The sequence below is a fragment of the Conger conger genome, chromosome 3 (assembly GCF_963514075.1).
Source record: "Conger conger chromosome 3, fConCon1.1, whole genome shotgun sequence".
Classification (NCBI taxonomy): domain Eukaryota; kingdom Metazoa; phylum Chordata; class Actinopteri; order Anguilliformes; family Congridae; genus Conger; species Conger conger.
The window spans coordinates 61,250,641-61,278,223 of record NC_083762.1 but is presented as its reverse complement, the minus strand read 5'-3'; the positions used below and the strand labels follow the sequence as shown (position 1 = coordinate 61,278,223).

The window sequence follows — 27,583 nt, the reverse complement described above, 5'->3', positions numbered from 1 at the left end:
CTGTCCGATGGTCTTTTTACAGCCATTTTAAAATTACTGATGCAAACTAACAGTCGACTGGGCACTTGCTTCGAGTGAATACATTGGAGCGAGACTGCAAGAAAGGGAAAAATAATTCTCACAGGAGATGCAGTATAAATAATAGAAAACCATAAAATAAAAACTGACAACCTGCAAAATGATTATCAGTGCCATTAAACTGCAAAAAAATCGTCTGTGGCTATTTGCTTGCCAAGGTAGTATGGAATTGCGATTGTGAATGGCAAAAATTAAATACTTTTGGATTCTCATTGTTAGAGGATAGCTAGGATAGAAACTGCAATGGATGAGGTCAGTGAATACGATTAATTCCAAAGGAGGATAGCACTGTACTAAATCTGAAATATAACAGACAGTAGCCTTTGAGGTACATTTGCAATTATTCTGTTGCAGTAGTGCAAGGATCATTTCTAATAATAGGTGTGTTGTGTTTGGTATGGGCATCTCATCTTATTTTTTTTAAATGTATTTATAGAATTTTTGTAATATAATATTTGGAGGCAGACTGAAGGTTCACCTTTTCAGACTGTACCTTATTCTTCCATCCTGATTTACCCTTCCACTCCCCCATATCCCTCTTATATACCCAAATAAATAAATAACCTCTGTGTTTACTATTATGTTTCTGACTGCGCTACATGACAGTGATTTGAACTAATTTGATTCAGAACAGTTCAGTTATTTAATGGTGCAGGCATGATGTACTAGTGTAATGACATGTACGTGTGATGATGCGATGGTATAGGTGTAGGAGTTGTGATTGGCACTCACGGTACAGGCAGCGGTCCCCCGTGTACTCTGCCAGACAGCGGCACGTCGGCTGGTTGCCCAGGCTGACATCACAGGTGCCCCCGTTCAGACAGTAGCCGTCGCAGAGACGCTTCTCGCAGTAGGGCCCCGTGAAGCCCACAGGACAACGGCAGGCGGGTCTCCCTGAGAGAGAGAGAGAAAGAGTTGGAAAGAAGGAGAGTGTGTGAGTGTGTGTGTTTCAAAGAGAGAGAGAGGGAGAGAGGAAAGGGGGCGGGGGTGTTCAGAAAGTCCACTGGTGAACCCCCTGCCAAGGCAAATCCCAAATGATTTTAGCAGTAATCAGAAAACAGCTATTTTCCCCCTTGTATAATAATGTTATCATCTTTTAACAAACTTTCTTTTGATTTCACAACAAAAAAAAAGATCTAATCTAACTTGTGTGAGGGGAAAAGTATTTTCGCCGAACTTTACAGTAATTGGCCATCTCACAGTATGTGCAATTATCCTGAAACTTCAGAGTTGGGTATGGAGTAGCAGTTGTACTGAATGCACACTTTGTAACATAGTAACACTTGAACTGAATAAAATAATTAACATTCATAAATTCTACCTTGTTCATTTTTCCACAATCATGATGCAACCTTATAATATGCTTTTTTACAATTTTAGTAAGACTGCACTAACTACTGTAGTTACACTGGTTTTAATACCATTTACTGAAGCAATGTTAAAATAAACTCACTGTGCACTTTAATAGGTATTTATTGGTCTTCTGCTGCTGTAGCCTATCCACTTAGAGGTTTGACACGTTGTGTGTTTAGAGCTGGTGGGGTTATTTGCGTTACTGTCACCTTCCTGTCAGCTTTGACCAGTCTGGCCCTTCTCCTCTGACCGCTCTCATGAACAGTGTGTTTTTGCCCACAGAACTGCTGCTCACTGGATGTCTTTTGTTTTTCGCACCATTGTCTGCCAACTCTAGAGACTGTTGTGCATGGAAATCACAGGAGATCAGCGGTTTCTGAGATAGTGAAACCACCCTGTCTGGCACCAACAATCATTCCATGGTCAAAGTCACTTCGATCACATTTTTTCCCTATTCTGACATTAAAAAACAGCTGAACCTCTTGACCATGTCTGCATGCTTTTATTCATTGAGTTGCTGATTAATTGGCTGATTAAATATTTGCATTAACAAGCTGGCGCACAGGTCTACCTAATAAAGTGCTCATTGAGTGCATATACTATAGAATGGGATTCGCATGGAATGTTTCAGTTAACTAGACACCTGCACCCCCGTCGGGCCTACACACGTTCTTCATATTTATTTCTTTATTTATTATACAGCCTTATCTTGACAGAACACACATATCGGAAAAGAATATCTCCTTTATGCCGCGCTCGCAGTGGGAGAACACCTGAGAAGGCTGTCCTTCAGCCTGCTAATTAGAGAGGGAGAGTGGGTTTAGCCTGCAGGGACGTGTGTGGATCAGCCCCACTCACCTGCCTACACGCTGGCACGGCATGCTACATCGCCTGCTAAATGAACTACCGCGCTGAATGACAACAATTCACCCAGGATTACATCATCCTCTTTCTTTGTGGACGGCGGGAGCGGGGCGTTATCCGTCCGAGGTCGAGCGCTGCTGGCTGTCGCCCAGGTGCGGATGCGGGTGGGGAGGCGTCAGACACAGGACGGGTGACAGGCTTTGGGCGGCAGCGTGTAGCGTAGTGGCTAAGGTTGGTGGTTCAAGCCATGTTGTAGCCACGATAAGATTCGCACAGCTGTCGGGCCCTTGAGCAAGGCCCTTAACCCCGCATTGCTCCATGGGCGCTGCACGGTGGCTGCCCATTGCTCCCAAATAACTAGTAACTAGGATGGGTCAAATTAAAAATGACCCCACAGGGTTACATTATTTATAACTTCTTCTTAGTCCTTGACTCAAGGCGGGGGGTGGGTCATACTGATGTTGTTTTGATACATTTTTTGGCCAAGCGGAGTTAACATTTCACAAGCCGATGTGGAGAACGTGCGGTTTCCATGGGGATCTCTGGGGCATGGAATGTGCTCTTTTTCCTCCGTTTACTGAAGGGAGGCCCCATTAGCTCCTCACCCTCTCCCCTCTCTGTGTAAGAAGCCCGGGGCTTTGCACCGGCCTGGCCGTCTTCACAAGCACTCTGCTGTGAGTTGTCATTGGGGATTACTGGGGCAGCTGATGGCCTACTGGCTATAGCGCTTGACTACGAATTGCGCTTGACTGGGACTTGGAATTTTAACTGAGTGCTTGACTAAGACTTGGAAGGTTGATGTAGCCGTAATAAGATCTGTGCAGCTGTTGGTCCCTTGAGTAAGACCCCACATTGCTCCAGGGGTGATTAGCCCCTGCTTAGGCTAATCAATGTAAGTTTATTTGGATAAAAACCATCAGTTAAATAACTGAAATGTAATGCCATGTACCCCAAGGTTTCTCTTTAAGTCCAAGGCAACAAACTGCATATATGAAATATAGAGGAAAAAAACCCAGCCATTATGCACTTATGTGAGACTTTTTTGATAAAAAGAGACCACTATACTTTCCCATTTGAATAGTCCCATATAAATCCTGCATGATTCATGTCATGGAAAGATGCATGTTTAGTCCTCATTTAGCTGATTGATTCCATAAAGAGCTTTGGATTTGGCTACTGTTGAAACACACCACGCTAGTTTCAGCTGGAGTTCATTCAAGCACCCCCTATACACCTCTCCACCACTACAAACCTTCTAAGCGCAGTTGGATGTTTGGAGAGATTCTACATCTGTTTGTGTTTATTTTTGGACGGCTCAACAGAAGAGGTAGAGCTATCCTGTCATGTCTGCTATAAGCCCATCTGTCTCCTCACGACAAGGGAGTATATAGTACTAGGCCAACACAGACATTTTGCTTTTAGCTTTAATATTTAGTCGCAATCTTTTTTCCCCTTCCATTACGTCTTCTGCCAGAAATCTTTCAGGAAGCTTGATAAAACAAATCTCGAAAAATAAGTCTAAATATAAATAAAGAAATTCTGTGCCCTATTCTGTGCATCATAGAACTTTGCCAAAAACAAAAGATGTTGCACTAGCACTCCGATAGATGCTGAAAAGTAAATCATTACCTGTGAATCATTCAATTAAAGAAGATAATAGCATTCCTTAGAGGCCTGCAGTTGCGGCACAGAAATAGGACTAGCGGGGAATTCATCTGTTAGAAGCATGAGAAGCTGGGCTGCAAAATAATCAAAGTCTTGCCATTTTTTAATTATATTTATGAATACGTGCTCTTGACTATCATGGTATTCATGCTGAATACGGGCGTTAATGGACACGCGTTTTACAATGAACACTCGTGCAAGCTCCAGTTACCCCATTTATTTAAGGTAATATATCGTGCCTTCGGAGATGTGTTCAATGCAGCAAGCTTCCCCTTTTATGAAAAACCAGCCAGGCAGAAAGCCTGAAAGATAAAAGGTCGTACATACCCAGGAGCTAGGCCAATACCAGATGAATTCATCCTGCTGCATCTGCCTATATGACTATGAGTGGAATAATACAATGGGATGAACCAAAACAATATCTTGCTAGCTTAGCAAAACATACTGTGTATGACAAAGAACTATTTACTTATTTGTTTACAGTTACGCATTTATCTGATTGCCAAATGTACTTACACACATGAAAGGATTACAGTAGATCACAAAGCCAGAGCACTAGTTAATCCTTCACAAACGAGAAGGGTAAAATATATTCTGCGGGAGCTCTTTATAACATACCAAAAAAGAAAAACACTAATCCAGACCAAATTATATCTGGTGAAAAGCGACGGGCCTATCTTGACATTCTTAACATCTGTAATGGCGACAGTGATAACTAACCTCTTTCTATTTTCAACAGAATGAAAGCTAAACTGTGTCAGTCAGTTCCAAGTCGTCCATGTAAGGTTCTGTGTCAGCCACATCTTTATGCGAACAGACTTTCGTCATTTCAAAGGACGCATTTGCCTTTTGAATCATGCAGTGTATGGCACTTTAAAGCTTTCGACTCCCCCTCCCAACACCAAAAAAAAAAAAAAAAAACACAAACATAAGAATAAAAAAAATAGGTGTGTTGACTTCATTGTAAGTCTGGGGAAAACACCTGCAGAATAAAAGGCGCTCCCTTTTAATTCAAATTTCTAATTCTGGCTGTGAGCAACCGTATGCTAATCGTTGGATCCCTTGATCTTCTTTCATGCTCTGCTTTTGCCTTTTTCAAGAGATGAGAAAAAAGCCTTGCTGTCCTTTTGGAAATGAAATGAATTTTTATTAAGGACCCCCCCCCCCCCCTTCTCCCCTCGATACCAGCACCACCCCACACCCCAGAGAATACTGCCTGTGTCCCTTAGCAAGGCCCATTCCTGAGTTCCCTGCACTTAGCGGATCGTACCTCAGTGGAGTTGGGCTCCAGCCTGTCAGGAAACAAATCTACTTTCTCATTTCCTGGCAGAAGCCCAGTCCTCTCAATAGGATCCGTTGAAATGCGCTTTTGGTCCCTGAGTACTATCAAATTAAGCTTAGCGCTGTCACTTTCTGAGATCGCTCGACTGAATTTTCGCTCGATTTGTTTGCACCCAACCGACAAACGTCCGCAGCCATCGCCCCTCCCGCGTAAAACTGATCATTGACTATCGTGACTCGGAGCGGTTATGCCATCTCAAGCCCTGCCATCTTTGACTTGTTAGCCTGAATTATATTACCATACAAAAATGGTAAATATTTACATTTGGCTTGTATGCATGCCAGCTTTAAAGGTCGCGGTCTAATTTGTGCATTGATACTTCAGACGAAGTGAGGGCAAGCATCGGATTTTGTACCTCTACGCTTGAAAGTACAGTAACAAACAACAAATGTATTTGAATGAAGATGAACTCCTTCCATTCAAATCATATCCAACAGTCCTAAAGGTAGTTGAATTTTGGCGAAGAATAGTTGGCTTGAGTTCCAGTAACATTCATCTTTCACCAGCTAATCTCTGTTCTAAGTCGGAGAGCCATACTATTTAAGTTCTGCATACAGTAAGCAATAGCATTGTCCCACAGAACTCCAGCTTATTATCCCCAGATATCATGAAGTAATGCAAGGTTCATTGTAAGCACAACCTTAAATGCACTTTGCATAAAACTAGAACAGTGGACCTGCAAAATGATTACCTATGAAACAGAATCACATTACCAGTGTTTCACCTCTCCAATAGTAGTTCTACACAGCTCAGAGGTTGCAGAAGAGCTGAACTGACATCATGACAGGATAAAAAAGGATGCGTGAATGTAGCAAGTATTTATAATCATCTTTATGATTAGCTTTGCAAAAGGCTGTGAGCTTAGCGTATTAGTTCCTTTGGCGTTTATATTGAAACAATCTCTGTGGAATGACATCGGCCTTTTGTGGGAAAAATGAAATTATATTTTCAAGTACTTCACCGGTTGCAATAGCAATTGTACGGTAAGCTCTTTGTTGTTTTCATTGCTTTACAGCAATAGAAGCCCCTTAAAGAAGAACCACCAAGCTAAGACTATTCGCTGGACACAACCTCTGTGTATAGCAATATGGGACTGTAAACATGTCGTGTAAACATGTCCTTAGTGGTATAATTGCTTCTTATCCTTGCAATCCAAAGGTGATGTGCCAAAAAAACGGCCTTCGACCAACTTCTCAGAGAATGTGTAATTTGATGGCCTCTGCATCTGAACCCGAGTAAATCTGGTCAGATGCTGTCACCTGTTAATTAAAGCTGGGTTAGGTGATCTTTGGGCGCGAGCAGAATCTGGGCAGAAGAAAATGTTTTAACGTGTACTGCGGCAAAAAGCCATCCGTCTCCTCACAGGGACGCATGCTACAAATAAGGTGAGGCTGCCTCCTGGCTGAGAGCTGCCCTCATTGGATGTTAGCTATCGGGAGTGATGAAAAATGGAAGTCCCTGAAAATCTGTCCTGGGACAGGCACAGCTGTCAGAATGTGAAGAGAAATTCACCAAATATTACCAAATAAATTGCCTACCCCAGCTTTAAATTGCACATTCTGTTCAACCCAATGAGGATTCGCTGATCATAGAGAGGAGCACCTTCCGAAATTTGACTTTTCATTCTCCATTACAGGGCAGCCCTATCCATTTAGTTAATGGTTTCCTGGAAAGCCGCTCTGGATGAGCAGCTCCGAGTAGGTTGTTCTGAGTAAGACCATCTGGCTAATTGGACGTAATGTGATCTGATGTACAGTACAGGACAGCACAATTCAAAGTGCACATTCCTTGAAATACCCACCTAGCGGGGACCCTGTGCAGGTGCCTCCGTTCTGACAGTAGTCCTTGCAGTGGTTGACTTCGCACTGCTCCCCGGAGAAGTTGGGCCAGCAGTAGCATCGCCAGTCTCCTCTCTCATTGGCCAGGCACCGCCCTCCGTTCTCGCAGGCTGGCCGGCACTGCTCTCCTGCAAGCCGACGTGGCAGAGCGGGGTCAGAGGGAACCCTGGGAAATATCCACAGCCTCCGAGTGTTTGTGACTGTGTATAGGCGTGTGTGTTTCTGTGTGTGTGTGTGTGTGTGTATGAGCGAGAGAGGGAGAATGGCAGAGAATGTGTGTGTGTGCCTTTGAGTGTGATTGTGTGTGTGAGAGAGACGTAGAGATACTGGGGCCTCACACACTGCAGGCCCTGGCAAATATCCACAGCCTCTGAAGAAGCAGTTTTTGTGTTTTTGTCTGTGTTTGCGACTGTGTGTAGGCGTGTGTATTTGTGTGTGCGTGTCTGAGAGGGAGAGGGAGAGTGAGAGAGGGAGAATGGCAGAGATTGTGTTTGTGTGTGCCTTTGCCTGTGGATGTGTATGTGTGAGAGAGACAGAGAGACACTGGGGGCTCACACTGCACACTGCAGGCCCTGGCAAATATCCAGAATGGTGGGCACGGGTCTCCAAAGACAGTTATTGTGTTTTTCTGTGTGTCTGTGCGTGTGTGCACTGTATGCGTGTGTGTGTATTGGTGTGTGGATATGTATGAGAAAAAGTGAGCATAAGAATGACAGATTGTGTTTGTGTCTTTGTGTGTGGGTGGGTGTGTGTGAAAGAGACACACGGGCGTGAGGATCTGGGAAATATCCACAGTGGGGGGTACGAGCCTGCAAAAACAGTTATTGTGTTTTTGTGTGTGTGCTTGTGTGTATGCGTGTGAGTGAGTATGAGAGTGAGAGAGAGACAGAGAGAATGGCAGAGATTGTGTGTGCGTGGGTGTCTGTGTATGAGAGAGAGAGAGAGAATGACAGAAATAATGTGTGTGCGTGTGTGTCTGTATGCATTGTGTTGTGTGTGATGTCGCCATATTATACTAAATCCACCCAAGCGACAACCACTAGGCTGAATGGACACCTCACTATGCAAATACAAAATATTAAGTAAAGTCAAGAAGAAATTACCCCCCCCCCAAAAAAAAACAAAAAAACAACAACATTTGTGTTGTGCTGAATGCATTACAGACAGACGGAGCAAAACACAATATCGAGGCAATCTTGGGAAAGGCGTGAAGAGAACGCTAAGCCCCGCACCGCGGCTGTTTCTTAGTCACCCTTCGCAAGTCGTCGCATGAGCGGCGAATATAACGACGGCTTAAGGAAACGGGCGCAGCCGGGGGGGTTACGCTGCCGGCGGGAAATGGAAATTCCGATATGGCGCTCTGGAGCCTTGTCCGCGGGCAGGGCTAGCGGGGACCGGATCGGCGTCGCCCTGCAGCTGTTCCTAACGGAGCCCACAGCTGCAGCTTCGGTTTGTGGGGGGAGAGAGGAGGGGAGGGGAGGGGGAACGGCCTCTGGAAAAGCGCCAGGTTTCCCCACCTGAGACGCTGGTGTCGCCGCAGGTCCCGTTAACGAGTGCCTTCCCCTCGGGGCAGATGCAGCTGGCGCCGGCGGGGTTGAGCAGACACAGGAAGTCGCACTTCATCTTCAGGCAGGGGTTGGCCGCTGACCCCGCAAAGAGGAGAGGAGAGTGCCTGGGTTAATCCTGTTCGCACAGGAGAACATCTGCACCGTACACTGTGTACATTATAATTGTGTTATTTAGTTGACTCTTTTATCCAAAGCGACTTACAGTTGATTAAGACTAAGCAGGGGACAATCCCCCCAATCCCCCTCATGTGGGCTTAATGGCCTTCCTATAGGGGAGACATTGGCTCGGGTGGCAGTCGGAGGATTGCCGGTTTGTTATCACCCTGGGTGTGTCGAAGTGTCCCTGAGCAAGACACCTAACCCCCAAATGCTCCTGAAGAGCTGGTTGGTGCCCTGCATGGCAGCCACTCACTGTCGGTGTGTGAGTGTATATGACTGGGTGAATGAGAAGCATCAATTGTACAGCGCTTTGGATAAAGGCGCTAAATAAATTTACCATTTACCATTTCTCAAGGGCCCGCAGCTATGCAGATCTTATCCTGGCTATACTGGGTCCCAGTCATGTACCTAAGCCAATAGGCTACAGGCTGCCCAGTAGCCGAGTGGCCTATATACATACAGCATCGAACAGGCTGTATGCATAAATAATGTGCACAGTGTACATCAGAGCTGGGTCAAATACATCATTGTTTTGGATTTGAATACTTTTCTGTGCTCAATTGATCTTGTCTGGTGCAACTGAGCCAAGCAAGAAGACCAGATGGGGGTTTACTTTTTGAGAGTATTCCATAGGTTCCAATATACCAGACAAGCTTAGTAAAGAATAGAGAAGTGTTTGAAACCAAAGCAATTACGTACAGTATTTCACCCAGGTGTAGTGTGCATTGTACTGTATATACATAGAGCCAGGGTAACTTGGACAGATACAGAAGGATGATGATCGTGCACTTCCTTGACTCACATATATAAAATTGTTTGTTGAAAAATGCTTTTGTTTTTGTCTTCTGTGATTAATTAAGTCTATTTTGGGGATGCACACCTAATTTCCAGACAACCCAGTGGCCTCCAAAGTTAATGAGCTAGGATGTATCGTCAAAAAAGAGGGGGATTTATATTATTTTATACCGATACAATTGTCCCAATTTTCAAACAAGAAGTTTTATTTCCCAAAAAGATATTGTATTGTACACTGTGCTTTTACTTTGAGTTACAGCTGGGTGGTATTCAATCTCGGATCAAAATTCTGGTTACATCAAATGAGGTTATACCTGTAAAATCCCTTTGGATCAGTTTAATCCCATAAATAATGTACATCGTCATGCGTGCCAAAAGGGATAAAGACTAAGGATTTTCTGTACTTTTTTCTGCTTTTTCAGAAGCAGGGAAAGGTGATTTGGAGAGAAGGCAGTGGGTTTTTTCCTACCAAATGGCTTTTTTTCTTTAAACCGCAAGCACATAGCTCAGAGCAAAATACGTTTTGAAATCTATTCCAAAATAAAATCAAGTTAAGCAAATAAAAAAGCTTCAAAGTTGGCACTTTGTGCCATTCTGATGGACAATAACTTTAACCGTTCAATGGCCGTTGTTTGCATTAATGGTGTTCAGGGTCACCGGTGCTGCAATATTCACTCATATGATCGACGACAGGAACAAAATGTCCGGGTTTTCTAGAGTGGCACTAGGAGGAGCTGTTAAGTCACAGCCGATATTTTAATTTAATTTCATGACAGCAGAGCTCTCTTCTTTCATAAGGTTCTGGACTGCGGTGAACCTATTTCTAAGGATGTCTGCCTTTCTTTCCCGCTATTTTTTAATTAAAAAAATAACCATTGAACGCAAGCAGCATTAGCTTCGACATTGGATGAAAAAAAAAGGGAAATGTGAAAGACAACAGGTTGGCTCACAGCAGAGAGAGAGAAGAGAGAGAGAGACTGAGAGAGAGAGAGATAGACTGAGATAGTTTGAGAGAGAAAGAGAGAGAGCATCCCTTTCAGGCCCAGAATCATAAATCAGAAAAGACAACCTTTCATGCAGCAGTGCCATCACAGTAGCCTACAAGTGAAAATATAAATTATATACGTAGGTCATTCAGAGAGGTGCTAAAAAACGTGTAAGGTTCTCTTGTGCAACCAGAGTTCTTGCAATGTTTACTTTGACTAAATTCCGCTGCTTTACGTTACGTAGGCTCAAAGCTGCAAATGGAAGAACCACCTGTAGTCGGCTCCTTTGAAAAAGAAGGCACCGCCATTACCACCAGTCCATTCCGTTGCTGTGTTTGCACCCTAGAGGTAATTGGGGTTAATCTCTGGCTACCAATGCACAGGTGCTGTATACTCTGGGGTTCGTGTTGGCAGCTGGCTTTGGTTATAAGTAGTTATATATTTCTGTGTAGAAAAAATGCAAGAAACACAATGATGCTGTAGGATTTCCAGAACAGTCTGCATTAAGCTGCATTTTGGATAAAGAAATGCTGCACTTTTTTCAGAACGACATGCAATATACTGTAGGCAATTTTAGCTGATGTAAAACGCTAAAGTATGACCAAGTGCATGTTTTCATTAACCATAGTTCATTATTATAGGTAATCAATTTCATCCCTTTACAGAATTAATTCGGGTTCTGGTTTTCTCCAGATCCATGCCGTCTGCCATTTGAAGTCCAAGCCCACTCAATTTGCTTTCATCTTCCTGCCAAAAGCACAAGGTCTGATCATATGACACATACTTCCCCTTTAGGACTTCAGAAAGTGAACACATGAGCACAGTTATCCCTACGTTAAATCCATAAGCACCAAGCATGAATTTTTGACAATTAGACCCATAAAAAGGGAAGAGTCAGAGGTTGTAGGGTTTTGTGAATAAGAAGAAAAGGACTTAAACTCATAGCATCCCACACTACTCCATCTTACTTAGTTTGCTGTCAAATATATGCACCTCTTGCTAAATGCACCGCTGACATTAATTTAACACAAATTTAACATTTAATTTAAAATTGAACTTTTATTGTTGACATTTAACGTGTAATTTTAGATAAATTAATTGATTGTGTTGATTGTTTTTCAGAGAAAAGAGGACAGATGTTCTATAGAGCACTCCGAATAAGGCTAATGCAGTTACCGGCCCTGAGATGGTGGGGAAAACACAAATGATTGACAGGTCGTCTTCCACTTCATTTAAATTAATATGAGGCAGAGGAAATGAGTTGAGGAGGAGGATGTGCTATTTACCCTCTTGCTGTTTGAAAGGATGAAATATCAGGATGTTTGAGGACTTCTCCACTCCCAAATCTAGGTGTTCAATAGACCCTCTGCCGTATTTGTGAACCCTGAAGACGTCATTTTTCAGCCCGACTCCATAGATGTAGTCTTCAAAAATGTCAATCCTCTGAGGATGGGAAACACCTGGAAATAAAGCAGTCAGATGCACCATCAACTAAACAGCGCAATATATTCATTAAAATTGTATTTTTCAAATGCACTTTCAAAGTGGACCAAACTTTTTCAGGAGAAAAACATTCAGGAGTACATATTTTCTTCACAATGGGTAAAACAGCTCACACCCAGTGGGAAGGGGAAAGCAACACAAACAACCTTGAAGACGAACTTGAGGAAGTTGGCGTATTGTTTATGTCATGAATTTCTCATGCTGTCCGCAATTCACACTGTTGTATCTATTTGCATCTGTGTGTGTTCACAGAAGCATTCAAATAATTACTGCAAATTGAATTAAGCCAGTTTCATCTTGCAGTTGAAAATACACACACACACACACACACACACACACACACAAGTTCCAATGCCACATCTCAGACAGTAATATCCGTGCAATTATCTGGCCACATTCTTTGGGCTCCTCACACCTACAGTACCAGTGGTCCTCATTTCTGGTCCCGGAGAGCTGCAGGGTGTGCTGGCTTTTGTTGTAACTCAGCACTTTCTTTCTAGTCAGCAGTTAATTACACAGTTAACTCACCTCACCTATTTTCTTGGGTCTGAATTGGTTGCTGATATTAAGGCTCTCCACGACCAGGATTGAGGAACACTGATCTATACTGACACTTTGCACTGTGTCAGCAGCCATCTTGGCTCAAAGCACAGCGGGAGAGGTCCCACGTACTGTGCGGTTCACTGAGCGGCGAGCTGTTTACCGTGTCTGCTGGTGATAGCCAGCAGGGAGTCGGACCCGTCCAGACGCACACTCCCTATCACTGAGAGCTCCACGTCGGCCCAGTACAAGCGCTGGTTGAAATAATCGATCGCCAGTCCTGCAGGTGAGACAAAGCAAAGTCACCCCGTTTGTGCCCATGAAGCCATGTCTCGCATCCCCTCCTGTTAAGAAAGCCGCCGTCTTTATTTAGACGGGGGCCGTGATCGGCCGTGAAGAAAATTTCATTGATTTCCCTGTCTTTGGAGCATCGAGTCGAGGTGTACACACCTGTTGACAGAATGTGTCGGCCTAAAAACGGACTGTACAGAAACACAATATCCTGTACTCGGTCCTTCCTACAGTTTTTTGGGTGGCAGAGTTGGGCGTAGGTTCAATTTTAAGCTGCCTGAATCTCTCTCGATAAGAGAGTTTGCTAAATGCCCAGAATGTTTACCCTACACACCAGCTCGACCACACCGCTCTGGTGCAGTTGGTTTACTTTCTCTTCTTGCCACCCAGGTGAATGGTTCTCGCTGGTCCCAATAATGGAGCTTCGCCACACTAGCTCCCCAGTGGTGGAACGACCTGCTGGTTACTCTAAAAACTGCTCATGAGATGAATGATACGAGATTTGATCTTCTAACCGTTTCATGTTGTATTTGTAGCGCTTTCATTTTGCACTTGTGTCTCCAGCTTGTTGCTGCAGTTCTGTACCATAATTCTTGTAATCATGCCTCGCTTCTAGTTTATGATATGCCATAACTTTACTGATGTAGCCTTCATTTACACTGTGAGCTTGAGTTGTTCATGGCTAAGGATAACTGATGCTTTATGTGATTTCCACCTTATCTGACCTGTCTTCTGTAGTCATTTCAGTGACCTTCTGAATGTACTTATTGTACGTCGCTTTGGATAAAAGCATCTGCCAAATAAATGTGATGTAATGAAAATGTACATCAAAATATTTGTCAGAAGGTTAAGCTTTATAGATGAGATGCCGTTGTCAAGGTTATTACAATATTTTTTCAATAGCTCTAAAGGAGAATCTGACTGAGCCACAATGGCAGTATTCTACAGGACGTAGATTTAATCCCAGACCAGACCTGGGTCAAATAAGTACTCACAAATAAATCTGAGAAACCTACTGTACAGAACCATGTAACTAGTCAAATGTGTAATCTTATGGATTTTCTAAATATTGGTGAAAATAGATGCTTCTTTAAGTCATCCTCAAACAATCCTTGATAAATGTACTTGGGTCCAAAGGGTTTCAGTATCGTATTTAGGTGGGATGTGCGGCCAAGAGTTCAAGATGTGTGTTCAGCTTTTGTACATTCTCCATTACCATATCAACGTTCAAGCTGGAAGTTGAATAAAGCAAACAAGAAAATAGGGCAGAATGTCCCACTCTCCTTTTAAAGACGAAAAACAATTAAATGTTTGACCCAAGTCTGTCCTTAACAGGGGATGTGCTTTTATTTATTTTTCAAGTACGAAATGAGCAGCTGCAGCTCTCATAAAGCTTATCCAGAGATCCTGGATGAGCTTTTTACGGATCGTGTTTATTTTGACAGACAAAGGCGGTGTAATGTTCCTTTCAATCCCCTTTTTTTTCAGAGAGAGAGGAATCAGTGCTAAGCTCAGATCCCATCTCCCTCAGGACCTTGCAGTACACTTAATGACAAGCCGTGTCAATGCCTTAAATGACTTTTCTATCCACTGTTTCAGTGCGACCCCCACCTCCCTTTCTCTATCTGCTTGTAGCCGCTAAAAGGACTCAATGCGGCCAGTGAAGGGTTCGCTAACCTAACGGCCATTTTCTTCGTTTTTTTGTCCCCGTCCTGCATCTGTGAGGCAAAGGAAACTCCACAAAGCCTAGATTAACGTCGTCGCTATGCGGCGCAATGCTAATTAGCCACGGCAAAAGGTGCAGAGGGACACGCCGGGGCCAGCGGATTCTTCAGAGGACTAAAGCGTTGCTTATCTCCTTCCTCAGGCCTCGCGTTGGGCGGGGACGAATACCTGTGGGCCTCCGGAGGTTCTTGTCCAACAGGACCCTGCGTGCCGACCCATCCATGGCGGCCTCTTCGATGAGAGAGTGGTCGCCAATCACGGTCCAGTACATCATCCTGCGGGATTGGGCAAAGCAAATATTTTTCGTTGTTGTTTTTTTTCATCTTGTGCATTACATTCAATTTTCTGTAAAAAAAAACGACTTTCCCAGTTGTCTACCAACCTGCGGTGTATCAGTTACAGTCTAAGCTAGTGGTCCTCACTTGTGGTCCTGGAGAGCCGCAGTGCTAGCTTTTGTTGTCACTCAGCACTTAATTGAACAATTAAAGCAGTTGATTGCACAGTTCACCTCCCCTCACCTGGTTTCTTGGGTCTGAATTGGTGCCTGATATTAAGACGAAAACAAAAACCAGCAATGTGGCTACCAGGGCCAGTAGTGAGGACCACTTCTCTAAATGGTTCTCTAATGAAATACAACCCCTAAAAATTTTGTTGGAAACAACATTTTTTTTAGCATCATTGACTTGTCTGTCTGTTCGGTCCAACAGATGAAAACCTTTCACTGAGATTCAGTGTTTTCTAATCCTACCCCCTGCCTTTCGTCTACAATTTGGAATGCCCCACTGTATTCATTAGCGCTCGTTGGTGCAACCTCCTCTATCGATTTGCAAGAGTGAAACAAGCAAGCACTCTTCTTGATGTCAGCCGCTACCCTTCTTTTTCACACTGCAGTTCAAAGACACGTGTTGGAGGAAGACACAAAGAACGTGCTAGCCAATTGTTTCCTTCCCTGCCCTGTAGTACTGACTGGATGAGCCATCTAGCAACCCCCTGTAAATGAATACTGAATTGAATATGAATGCACAATGATAATTTCAGATGAAAGAAAAAACTGAACATTTTTACAGAGAAGAACCTTATCTGCTCTTTAAAGCAAGCTATTATTTGTACGGAAAACTGTCTCTCTCTTTGCCGGAAGAGAAAGAAACAGGGAACACTTGTATTCTGGAAAATGTCTGTCAGATATCACAGCTTTCAGGTAGAATGCAAGATCTGAAATGGTGGTATTCCTTTGAAAGATTGACTGACTGAAATAAATACTTTGGAGGCTCAAAGATGTACATCCAAAAAAAGCCCCCCTGAAACAGGGCTACAGAACCCACTGCTTCCTCTGAGTTCAGTTTATTTTTCATGGCACAAAACATTTACAAGGAAAGACAATTTCTACGTTTAGACCTCTGTACGATCCCTTCCTGCTACCTGACCACATTTTCAGGCTGTCCCACCTTTTGAAAATGCTCCACTGAGCAAGTGTGGCAACAGAAATAATAGAAGAATTATAAGAATTAACTTAGCAGAGCAATGCCAACTTAGAATTAGCATTTTCAGATGTCTGTTATAGCTCCACCATGAGACCAATTGGGGCCATATTCACAGCACTGGTCTCAATAATCGTAAACATTAAAAACATCTGAGTCAATCCTTGTTCATTTTATATCAGTTTTTCAAAAGATGGAATAATAAATAAGAAGAATCAAATAAGTCAATAAATAAAACAAACACTTACAATAGGGTTCCAGCAGCTTCATTGCTTGGGCCCCTAATAATAATAATGTTGATGACCGGCAAAAAAAAGGCTAGTTTTCAAGCTTCCCATTGTGTACTGTGAACCATAAACCATCTTGAGTCTTGTGCAAACAATGGGCCAGAAATTAAGTGACATAAAAATCTATTTCTAGGACCTCAAGCTATTGGCAGCATTACTTACAACACTGAAAACAGAGAGCACTTGCCAATTTAACTTCCTCAGATTCCATCTGAACGAACACTTAAAACCCGCACACTGACTATGCAGAATTAAATAGACGGTGCTTCAGTCATAGTACGAAGAGTGAAAAGCAGAGTAAGAGTTGATGAGAGACTCGGCCTTACCCTTGGACGGCATTGACAGCGATGGCGTAAGGCTCCCCTGCTATATCCGTTATCAAGCGAGTACAATTTGTTCCACCTAGTCTCCCCACATTAATGGAATATCTCAGCTTCGTCCAGTGGGCAGTGTAATAGCTGAACCAATGCATCCTTGAATGATCTGTCCAGTAGATATTCCCGGTTACCCAGTCAGCCGACACATCCCTTGGCCTCCGAAAATCTGGACACTGGAAGGAATGGTCAGAAATCAGGGCATTTATGAACTTCAAGGGGGATAATTTCAGCCCATTGTGGGTGAACATTCTCCCATGTATACACATGCGTACACACTAATGCACACACATACACACACACACACACGCACACTCATGCACCCACACGCACACACACGCACGCACACACACGCACACACACACACACACACACACACACACACACACACTAGCACACAGGGAAAACTCAACAATAAAAATGATACCTCCCTGTTGCAGTCCACTTAGGAGCTACAATGGACTTCTGGAGTACTGCTGTCATTTTGTCTCCAACACAAATGAAATAGAATGGCCGATGTGGTTTTTACAATGCCCTGCTGGGCTCCCTTACCAAAGTGGGTTCCTCAAACTAAGCAAGGTTTCCTGAGGGGTCCTGCCCACACACCTGCCTAATTTCATCCATTTTATGGTTTGAAAATCACAAATAACTGAGCACTTTACATGCACTCAAGACCACTCAAAGCATGACCATGCTCTCATGCAGTCTCTACTTTTCCTCCCACAAACAACATATTCTAATGACTAAAATATACTTTGAAAGAACCTGTGAGTCAGAGGGTCGATTTAGGGACCGCTTCCCCTTTTTCATGGAAGTAAACTCTGAAAGTAAACAAGTTGTGCATGCAACTGAATGGTGCTTCCAGTTTTGGCAAAGTAGCTGCAGATAAGGATTTGGCTGAGGTGGTTTAGAAGGAACAGTGTGTGCAGCCACTAACCTTAATTAGCAATATGAAATGCAGTATAAATCTCTACCATATGTGCTTCATATATCCATTTATGAATAACATAGCCCTCAAAGGGTATCAGATGGATTATGATGCTGTAAGCAGTTAACTATGAAAATATTGAGAAAATATCCATTGGAAAATATCCAATTATTGAGATGTTATTCAGAAGTTGGTCAAAAAATATTTTCCAACTTAATGCAGCTATACTTCCCGGTCACAAAGGTGAGAAGAGAGGATAATGACCATGGGGTGTCTGCAATGTGCTTTCTAAAGCAGTAGGCAGGATTTTCATATTTAATACATGTTTTTTTTTTGGGAAAACACGCTTCAGTGAAGATTCAGTGAATTAAAAATATTTGCCAGGGAAACAGACAATGAGCACTCTATCATCCCACACAAAGACAGAATGAGTCTGTGTGAGTCACATATTTAATCTTCACATACTATATATATACAGTGCCCTCCAAAAGTATGGCTAAGTCTCCCCATTTTCAGCTGTGCAAAATTAAATTGGACAAACTTAAAAGTAAGTCAACACAATAATGCTTCATATTTGATTGATAGCACTCAATTCAATAACTCAATCAAGTCTACAACCAATTGACATCACCAAACATTTGGAAATGCCTTTCCAGGCCTTCAGTGGAACCATTTTCAGTTTGGATTTTGACTTTGGATTTTGAAGTCTCTGCTTCAGCAAGTGAAATGCACATTCAATTGGATTTGAGTCAGGTGACTGACTTTCCAAAACTTTCCACTTTTTCCCATTAAAGAAAGGCTTGCTTGCATAGACAGTGTGTTTGGGGTCATTGTGTTGCAGCAGGATGTTCTGCTCAGGCCGATGAGGTTGGAGGAATTCTTTCGTACGGAGCCAGACAAAATCTGTCAGAATTCATCCTACTGCTGCCATCCTCAATAAAGATGAGTGAGCCTGTTCCAGAAGCAGCCATATGTGGCCAAGTCATGACACTACCTCCTCAATATTCCACAGATAGGTGGGGGGTAGTTTGGATCTTAGGTTGTTCCTTATTCTCGACACCTATGGCTCTCCATTATTTTGCAAAGGTTTATTTCCGTCTCATCTGTCCAGAAAGCTTTGTTCCAGAACTCTTTGGCTTGTTTCTGTATTGTTTTTTTGTTTTCTTTAGGCTTCTGTGCACAGTGGCTGGTGATATTTTCACCCCTGTCCTCTGGAGATTGCTGGTGAGGTTACTGACTGCTGTTTTAAGGATTTTCTTCACACCTCTTAGGATTTATCGGTCATCAACTGCAGTTGACTATCTCAGCCAAACTGTACGGTTATTTTTTAGTTCACCACTGTTTGTATGCTTTGTCAATACATTCCAAATACCTGCGCTATCCTTCTTAATTAATTACAAGCTTGTTCAGCTTACAGATAAGTTGATTTTCAGCCATAGTTAGTTGACTGGTCTTCATGATGATGCATGCATTCTGATGCAAACGATAGAAGCAAGATGAGGTCCTCATTGCTCGTTTTCCATGCTAAAGGAAACAAGTGGGCAATACCAAGAGCTGACACCTGTCAGTCATCCGTTAACTTAATTTTGCACAGCTGAAAATGGGGTGACCCTAAGGTTGCTCCTGTATGAAGGTAAAGTACACATGAAAATGCCAAGAAACAAAAGCTGATTGCCTCTAGTTTCTTCTCATATTCATCATTTTTGGCTCGGTACTATAGCTACTAAACAAGATTCAGTCTGACAAACAACTGACGATAAAAATAAATAAAAAAATACAAATATAATGAAAATAAAAGATTCTGACAAATACTTACTATGATTCCACTATTAGTTTTAGTTTGACTTCTGCCTAGGATGTCTTTGTAAAAAATTCCACCCGGATTAAACTGGGTAGCCCAAATAAACTTGTGTCCTTGAAACAGAGCGTCCATTCCAATGATTCGGGCATTGTCCTCGATGCGAGCTAGTTGTTTGTGTCCATGGCTCTGGTTAAATGGATACACAAAACCTCGGATTTCAGTGTCATTAGCTATGAAGAGCACTCGATCTTCAGGTCCTGCCCGTTGAGTCATTAATATGCAAAAAAAATGAAACGGGTCTAAATTCCATTTGGTTGCATGTTACAGTGTACAATCAAGACAGCAATTCACAAAGAGACATTGCATCTTTACACATATTACAATCCTGAATATTTAATTATGCAAAATATAAACATATAGCAATATAACTTGTCAATGATTATCTTATATACTGTAAAAGTTACATATACTACAATAGTGTGACAAAGCAGTCACTTTCAAAATGTAAAATATTGTCCTGCCATTACCATAATAACATTGTATACATTATACTAATACTAACAAGAAAATATACAGAAAAAACATATCTTAATTCAATGAATGGTCAATGTTTATATGCCATCATTGCAATTGTATTTGATTCATACAAATTAGATTCAAACTGAACCATTCTTGAACATGATTCAGCAGTCTCATTAAACAATTTACTCACTGATGTAGCTATACTGTATGCTGATGATCATCTATGTTGGCTAATAGCTGGCCAAAATTGGCCAATAGCTTATTATTCCATTAGTATTGAAGTATTCGCATTTAGCAATAATGAGACTATGTTATGTTCTTAAATGCTTCCTGCAATTTCAAAATGAGCATGCACAAGGCAAAGGACACTAAAAATAACTTGTATGTCTTTACCTTTTGCGTGGCAGGTGCCATTGATTTCTTTGTAATTCCCGTCACACGTGCACTTGTAGGATCCTTTAATATTTGTGCAATAGTGTGAACAAGTGCCAAAGTGTAGACACTCATTGACTTCTAAAGGAGAAAAAAGACAAAGGCCATATTAGACTTCCTTTCAGCCAAGTGTGACATTTCTGCAAATGTCCTCAAAAGGGTAGGCTTCCTGTTTCCTATTCTTACAAAAGACGGCCATTTTGGAGAAAAAAAAGAATGTGTCTTTAAAAGCGATACTTCAAGGGCTTGGGGCGAGTGGGAATGTGTGAATTCATTGACGTCGTGGAGATGACAGGAGTCATACGTCTTGCTCTTTATCATTTCCTTCTCTCGTTTGGCCTCTGCGGATAAATGGAGAAGGCTGAGGCCCATTCCAGTTGGGCAGACTTAATGCCTTCGAGCGCCATTTCAGTTGCGACTGCCTCAGGCAAGCCCGAGGCCGGAGGAAGCTGATATCTCATGTTTGGTAAATGGAGAGCGTCCAGGTTGAATCGAAACTCCTTCCTTCCACTCCAGGAAATTAAACCCTTACCTTACCCCTGCACCCCAAAGATGCTAGAGTGGTCTACTGGCAGTGCAGCATAATCATGAGGGAACAGCCCCAGAGGTTGCCGGTTCGATTCCCAGGAAAGGAATTGCTTTTGTATCCTTGAGCAAAGGTACTTAACCTGAATGGCTTCCGCAAATATTCCGTAAACTGTATAAACTCTGGTTCCAAAGTCACCCTTTTTGAAAAGATGTTGACTGTTCGCGTCGTTGAGGGTGTGGTTTCAACGTTCATTGATTTGTTTGAAATGAAGGCATTCAGTTGAATACATTAATGGAAATCAATGTCCACACAACCTGGATCCAGAGAAAAGTCAACAACCCTGTGAATGAGTTAGACTTTGGGCCAGAGAGTCAGCAATCCCACAGTGCACCGCTCCAATGTGTTTGTAAACAAAGGCCTCAGTCGATTAGAAATGAAAGAAAAAAACAAACAAGTAAACACTTTTGAAATGGGGAATACCAAATAGGAGATATTCTTCATTTACCATTCTTTTAATTTTGAGTTCATATTTCTTCCTATTGGATGTTCCCCTGTTGAAAGGTAAATATATTTATGGGCCACTGGATCACTGTTGTGCATTAACATGGATATGTTAGATAAAGCTTTGATCTATTACAAATTCACCAATGATTACAAAGTGCTCCATTTTCCTTGAAGTGAGTGGCATTAAAAAGCAGAAAAGATGTCTCACGGCTGTCTAAGAGTTAGTGCAGCTATGATTATATAAAGACAAAATTCAGTACTTTCAGAAATATACAAATTATGTCAATTAAATGAATAGGCTCTGAAATATAATTTCAGGCGAACAATGTCATCCTAGTTGAACATAGAGTAACATTTCTTACCCACAAAACAATGTAAATATTACAGATTTAGAATAAGACAGCTTTGTGTAGGTCTACATCACAATGTATATCAAAACACTGATACACGTAAACACACCGGATTGGGAAGATGATAACTGTATGGTTGAATCTGCTTTGCACGGCCCATGGATCTAAAAAAAATGCTGAGTCACTGCACAAACTACCTGAGAATTTGAACCTGATTAAGAAAGACAGATTGGAAATGCATAAAAAAGATTAGAAAAAAAGGGCTTTTAAGGTCCTATCCCCATTTGAATTCAGTTTGCCTTGTCCACGCTGCAGTCACATTCATGGGAAAGAGTGGTGTCAGGTGGTTACAGAGCTATATTGTACTCTACCTTCGCACTGCTTATTCCTTTGATTTCTTTGAAATCCTGATTTGCATTGACAGATGGCATTGGCTTTTGTTTGATTGCAGAATGCATCTTCGCCACAGGGGTTCATGCCCCCCCTACATGCGTCTTCATAGGGAGCTGGGGGGAGAGAGAGGGAGAGAGATAGAGGGAGAGAGTTTGACGTGTTGCGTGTCCAGAGATGCTGTTCTGCATTGTAATGCGTGGTTATTTGTGTTACTGTCACATTCCTTTCAGCTTTGTCCAGTCTGGCCCTTCTCCTCTGACCTCTCTCATCAACAACACATTTTTGTCAGTGTCCAAATATTAATGGACCTAATTCCAAATACTGTACACAGTGCCCTCCATAATATTTGGTACAGAGACCCATTATGTCGACAATCTTAGATTTGGAATCACACAATTAAGATGTGGTTAAAGCACACATTCTTAGATTTTCTGAAATTGTATTTTTATACATTTTGGTTGCACCCTGTAGAAATTACAGCGGTGTTTATATACAGTTGCCCCAGTTGCAATTTACAGGTCAATTCTCTTCACAGCCGTGCTCGATTTGTTTCACCTTTTCTCAATCAGATAAAAATAAAAGCGCAGGAAAGGAAGAGGGAAGCTGAAGTGGAGGTGACGGATTAGCGCACACCCTTGATGCAGCTGAACTGCACACCGCTGCCCTTCAGAAGATTCTGGAAAAAGAAAAAGAAGGAAAGCAGCCGCAGGAATGACGTACAGGCCTTGCAGTCGAACTCGTCCGACCCTCCATTGCCGCAGTCATCGAAAAGGTCGCACTGCAGCTCGGCGGAGATGCAGCGGCCATTACTGCAGGTGAACTCCGCCTTCCCACACGGCCTAGCCCGACCCTCCACGCCCTCTGTAGGAGGAGGAGCAAGATGCGGGCATCAGAAAGACATCAAACTAACCAGCCAGAGGCAGTTAATATGTGTATTTGGATACAAGGAATGTGCATGCTCTCTCAACTGCAACAGTTCAGAGGTTGTGTCTGAACTGCAGTATAGAAACAGCATGCGTGAAGGCTTGACGAGATCTCTGCTTGATGTTACACTGACCACCGGGTGTGACGCATGCCTAAATATTGAACAACCATTTGTCTGTCCATTGGAGCAGCTCTACCATTGTTGAAAAGTGATTAACTTTGAATGGAACGTCTGCTCTGATTAGCGGTTCTGTCCTTCCCACTGCTTTGCAAACACTGGCTTCCTGCGTATGTAAACGTGAAACGAAAGCTCTATATGGTGTACTTCAGACCTGCATCAAATACGTAACTGTTTTGGATTGAAATACTTTCATGTGCTCGATTGATCTTGCCTGGCGCAATTGAGCCAACCAAGAAGGCAGGGTTTCCACTTTTTATTTGAGAGTATTTCATAGGTTCCGATACACCAGACAAGCTCAGTAAAGCATAGAAAAGTATTTTCACAATTTAACCCAGGTCTGGTGTGCATAACCACAAACAACAGTGGGCTGGGAAACATTTTTGCCTTAAGTTCTAATTAATTTCACATATCCAGCGGATGTTTTGACTTAATAACTGTGGCAAAGTAGCACAGATGAATATAACCTTGAGACCAAGGAGAAAACCTTTACAGTACAAAGAATGTGAATAGTAGGCACATCTCGGAGTGATAGGACAGTGGGTATACAGGCTTACACAGTGCACAGGCCCACAGCGTTAAAGTGAAAATGACTGAAATGTTAACACTTTTTGGGCCAGCTCACCACACTCCTCCTCATCGGAATTGTCCCCGCAGTCGTCCACGCCGTTGCACACCTGGTCCGTGCGCAGACATACCCGGTCGTTACGGCAACGGTGGGGCCTCGTCGGTGGGCATGGCAACTTGGCTGTGTTGGGACAAGTACACAGCATAATCGTTGAAGTTGACTTCCACTAAATTGCTATATGTTGGCCATTATATATATACATAAAAATGGGCAACATTTCATGTATATATAGATATAATATTTGCACAATCAATCACCTTCGTATTATCTTACATTGGGCAGGTTAGTGACCAGGATCAACACTGAAGAAGTATGGATATACTGAGCACTTGAATTTTATTAAATTGGATGTGCATTAAAGGATGAGTGCTGTTGTTTTTTTTTGTAAGAGAAGAGCTAGGTAGTCAACCATGCCCTTTACAAATATAAATGTCTTCAAAGACAAGGTACTGTGGAGAGTGGTCTAAAATACCCCTTTCTGGTGACTGAAGTTCACCCACCTTCAGAAAGGGTCAGGATAATCTTTTGAGCAGCAGTACACTGCTGCATGCCAATATTACAGTCTGGGGCACGTTTTAAGCCAAAGATCAAAGACATGAATTCACTTCTCCAATCTTTTAACTAGGCTTTACCCACGGGTTTATGAATATTACATTTTTTAAATCAAATATCTTTATGAAAGTGTGACAAAGACATGACTCAACAATACTGACAGACTGAAGACTACTTATATTATTTTTTTAATCTCTTCAATAAAATATATTTTTAAAGGAGCACTGTGATGCTTTTTTAGTTGAACTCATTTGGATTTAATGCTTAAATTATGTGTGTAGGCGTTTTTTACATTTTAAAACCGTCAGTGTAGCAGTTCCTTAATAACAGGTGCTCAAACTCCACCCTTGAACACAGGGACTGGTTTATTTGCGTTACTGTCACCTTCCTGTCAGCTTTGACCAGTCTGGCCATTCTCCTCTGACGTCTCTGATTAACAAGGCAGTTCCGTCTGCAGACCTGCTGCTCACTGGATTTTTTTGCACCATTCTTTGCAAACTCTAGAGACTAGTGTGTGTGAAAATCCCAGGAGATCAGCAGTTTCAGACAAAATCAAACCACCATGTCTGCCACCAAAAATAAGTCACCTAGATCAAATTTTTTTCCCATTTTGATGGTTGGTCAGAATTAGCTGAAGCTCCTGACCCATATCTGCATTGCACTGCTGGCACACAATTGACTATTGTGATAAAGAAAAAATGTTCCTAATAAAGTTCTCACTGAGTGCATTTATCGTCATCACAATATGAGCATGCAAGAAACACGTCATTTTCTGGGGTCTACGTTAGCTGTCTACCTAAAGCAGAAAGACAATAGAAATGTGCAATATTTGTTTATTTAGCCATATCATCATCGCAGTGTTCAATAACATCATAGCACATCGTATGTTTTCTTCCTCGTGCAGATATCACAACGGAGATTTTCCTACCGCACATCTCAGGCTCTTCATCTGAGTTGTCTCCGCAGTCATCCTCACCGTCACACACCCACACGTGCAGCTTACACAACGTGTTGTTGCAGATGAACTCATCGGCGCGACACGTGTACGGCCCTGTAATACACACATACAGGACATATTCACACACAAGCAAACATGTCCATATACAGACACACGCAGACACACACACACACACACACACATACAGACACAGACAGACACACACACACACACACACACACACACACACACACGTCTATGTTACCAAGAGGGGACTGTCACTGTAGACCTGCCAGGAGTTCAGCACATTTTTTTCCACATGCATGTGCACACACATACACACACCATACTTTCCCAGTTACAATATATAAATTGCAAAATTTAAACTTCACTCCAAACCTGGGCCCTCTCAAATGTGCAATTGTAATCTCAGAATACACAGTAGAACTCACTGGCAGACATTTTACAATGTGCCATTACAGTACTTGCCCTCGTTCAACCGTTGATGTTCATGAGCCACTGACATCAAAATTAGTTCAGAGACAGATTGCAAACGGTCTTCTTATGCTAATTGAGGATGTAGTGATTCAAATGTGGAGAAAAATCACTCTGACACTGCTGCAACAGCACTTCCTGCAACAGCACTTCCCTCTTTGTAAGTCAAAGAAGCTAAGGGCTACGTGTTGATCCAAGACTAATCACGGCACTTTGGCTTTCCAGCCCGACAGCTTTGTACTGTAGAGAATAGCAAGTTGTATTTACAACATTACATGAGAAACCAACAAAAGGCAAAGATTGCACTGGTAACTTCTGATGCAAAACATTGCCTGAAATACAATGAAACACATTAGCATTATTCTAAAATGACACATGCATCCCTGACAATCTATCTCCTATCTTCATCAATTCCCATTGGTTTCTGGAACAACAGCCAGACAAAACAGCCATTTCAAACTCACTTATGGGAAACCCAGGCACAGTAGATAGAAAGAAAAGGTATCATTTTGGAGTCTCAGCTCAATGATTTGGGCCTTCAAAAAATGAGAACAGCTGCGGTTTGTCTGATTTCTCCCCCCCCCCCCCGCAATCCTCTGCTTCTCGCATCTCCTCTGTTCAAATAAACCGGAGGGGTGCAAGAAAGGGGAGAACGAAACTTATATTATACATCGCAAATCCTAGGATGACAAATGCACCACTTGAAAGCCGTTTTACGGGCTGAAATAAGACGGCACTCCCTCTATTTACAGAGCGGGTCCAGGAGCCGAAGGAAAGCTCCATCGAAACAGATATGTTTCACAAGAGCATCTGCACAACGAAGGGGGAAAGAATACCTTTATTCAAGGGCTTTTTTGTAATGGAAAATATAATAATATAACATCAATACAAATGTTTTCCCCTGTTTTGGACTCATTCTTTGTCTGTCTGCACCGATTCAAAAGCCCTTTTTTATTCATCAAATTCTCAGACTTGCAACCCTGGAAGATGGACCACAGAATTGCTGCCTTTCTATACTGCTATATTTGATAGCCCGGCTGAAGGTTCATGCTTTAGCTCAAGGTATTAGTGCTTTTGTTCCTTTCAAGGAAAAAAAAAAGGGCTTTTAGATATGTTATTATTCAATTTCAAAAAAGCGGAAATGGGCGGACCATTTCCGTTAAAAATATATATGAGTTTGACGAACAAAGGGAGTGGTTACACACCTGCTGTACACACTAGCAAAAAAACTCCTGGTTCTTAAGAAACCAACAAAAAAACACAAAGTATGTCAGCGTCAAAGTGCCATAATTATAGAAACAAACAATAAATAGAACAACCCCCCTGCCCGCCCTTTTCCATATTCATCAGTTTAATATAAAAAGCACAGTATTGCACCAGTATGTTTCATAACCGGTAACTTTCAGAGGATGCCGTTTTAATGGTTCGCGTATGTAACTTGGCAAAGATCAAAGTCTTGTATTCAAAGCACCTGCTGAGATGTAGGAGGAAGACTTGCGTATCAAGCTTTTATGAAAGAACCCGCCTCGCTGAAAAGGTAGAGTCAAACAGAGGCCATGAAGAC

The 27,583-nt window shown here is 42.3% G+C and overlaps 1 protein-coding gene across 1 annotated transcript in view; it reads right to left on the bottom strand.

Annotated features, from left to right (window-relative positions):
* LOC133123174 (low-density lipoprotein receptor-related protein 1B-like) overlaps window positions 1-27,583 on the bottom strand; it is a 484,946-nt gene that overhangs the window by 16,450 nt on the left and 440,913 nt on the right. The window contains exons 71-83 of the mRNA XM_061233491.1: window positions 25,516-25,638; window positions 24,033-24,155; window positions 23,026-23,166; window positions 22,284-22,418; window positions 20,491-20,610; window positions 19,591-19,832; window positions 16,799-17,022; window positions 14,876-14,982; window positions 12,855-12,971; window positions 11,935-12,108; window positions 8,658-8,783; window positions 7,104-7,268; window positions 811-972 (exon numbers count right to left, since the gene is read on the bottom strand). Coding sequence (XP_061089475.1) covers window positions 811-972; window positions 7,104-7,268; window positions 8,658-8,783; window positions 11,935-12,108; window positions 12,855-12,971; window positions 14,876-14,982; window positions 16,799-17,022; window positions 19,591-19,832; window positions 20,491-20,610; window positions 22,284-22,418; window positions 23,026-23,166; window positions 24,033-24,155; window positions 25,516-25,638 — 1,959 coding nt within the window. The remainder of the gene's footprint in view (window positions 1-810; window positions 973-7,103; window positions 7,269-8,657; window positions 8,784-11,934; window positions 12,109-12,854; window positions 12,972-14,875; window positions 14,983-16,798; window positions 17,023-19,590; window positions 19,833-20,490; window positions 20,611-22,283; window positions 22,419-23,025; window positions 23,167-24,032; window positions 24,156-25,515; window positions 25,639-27,583) is intronic.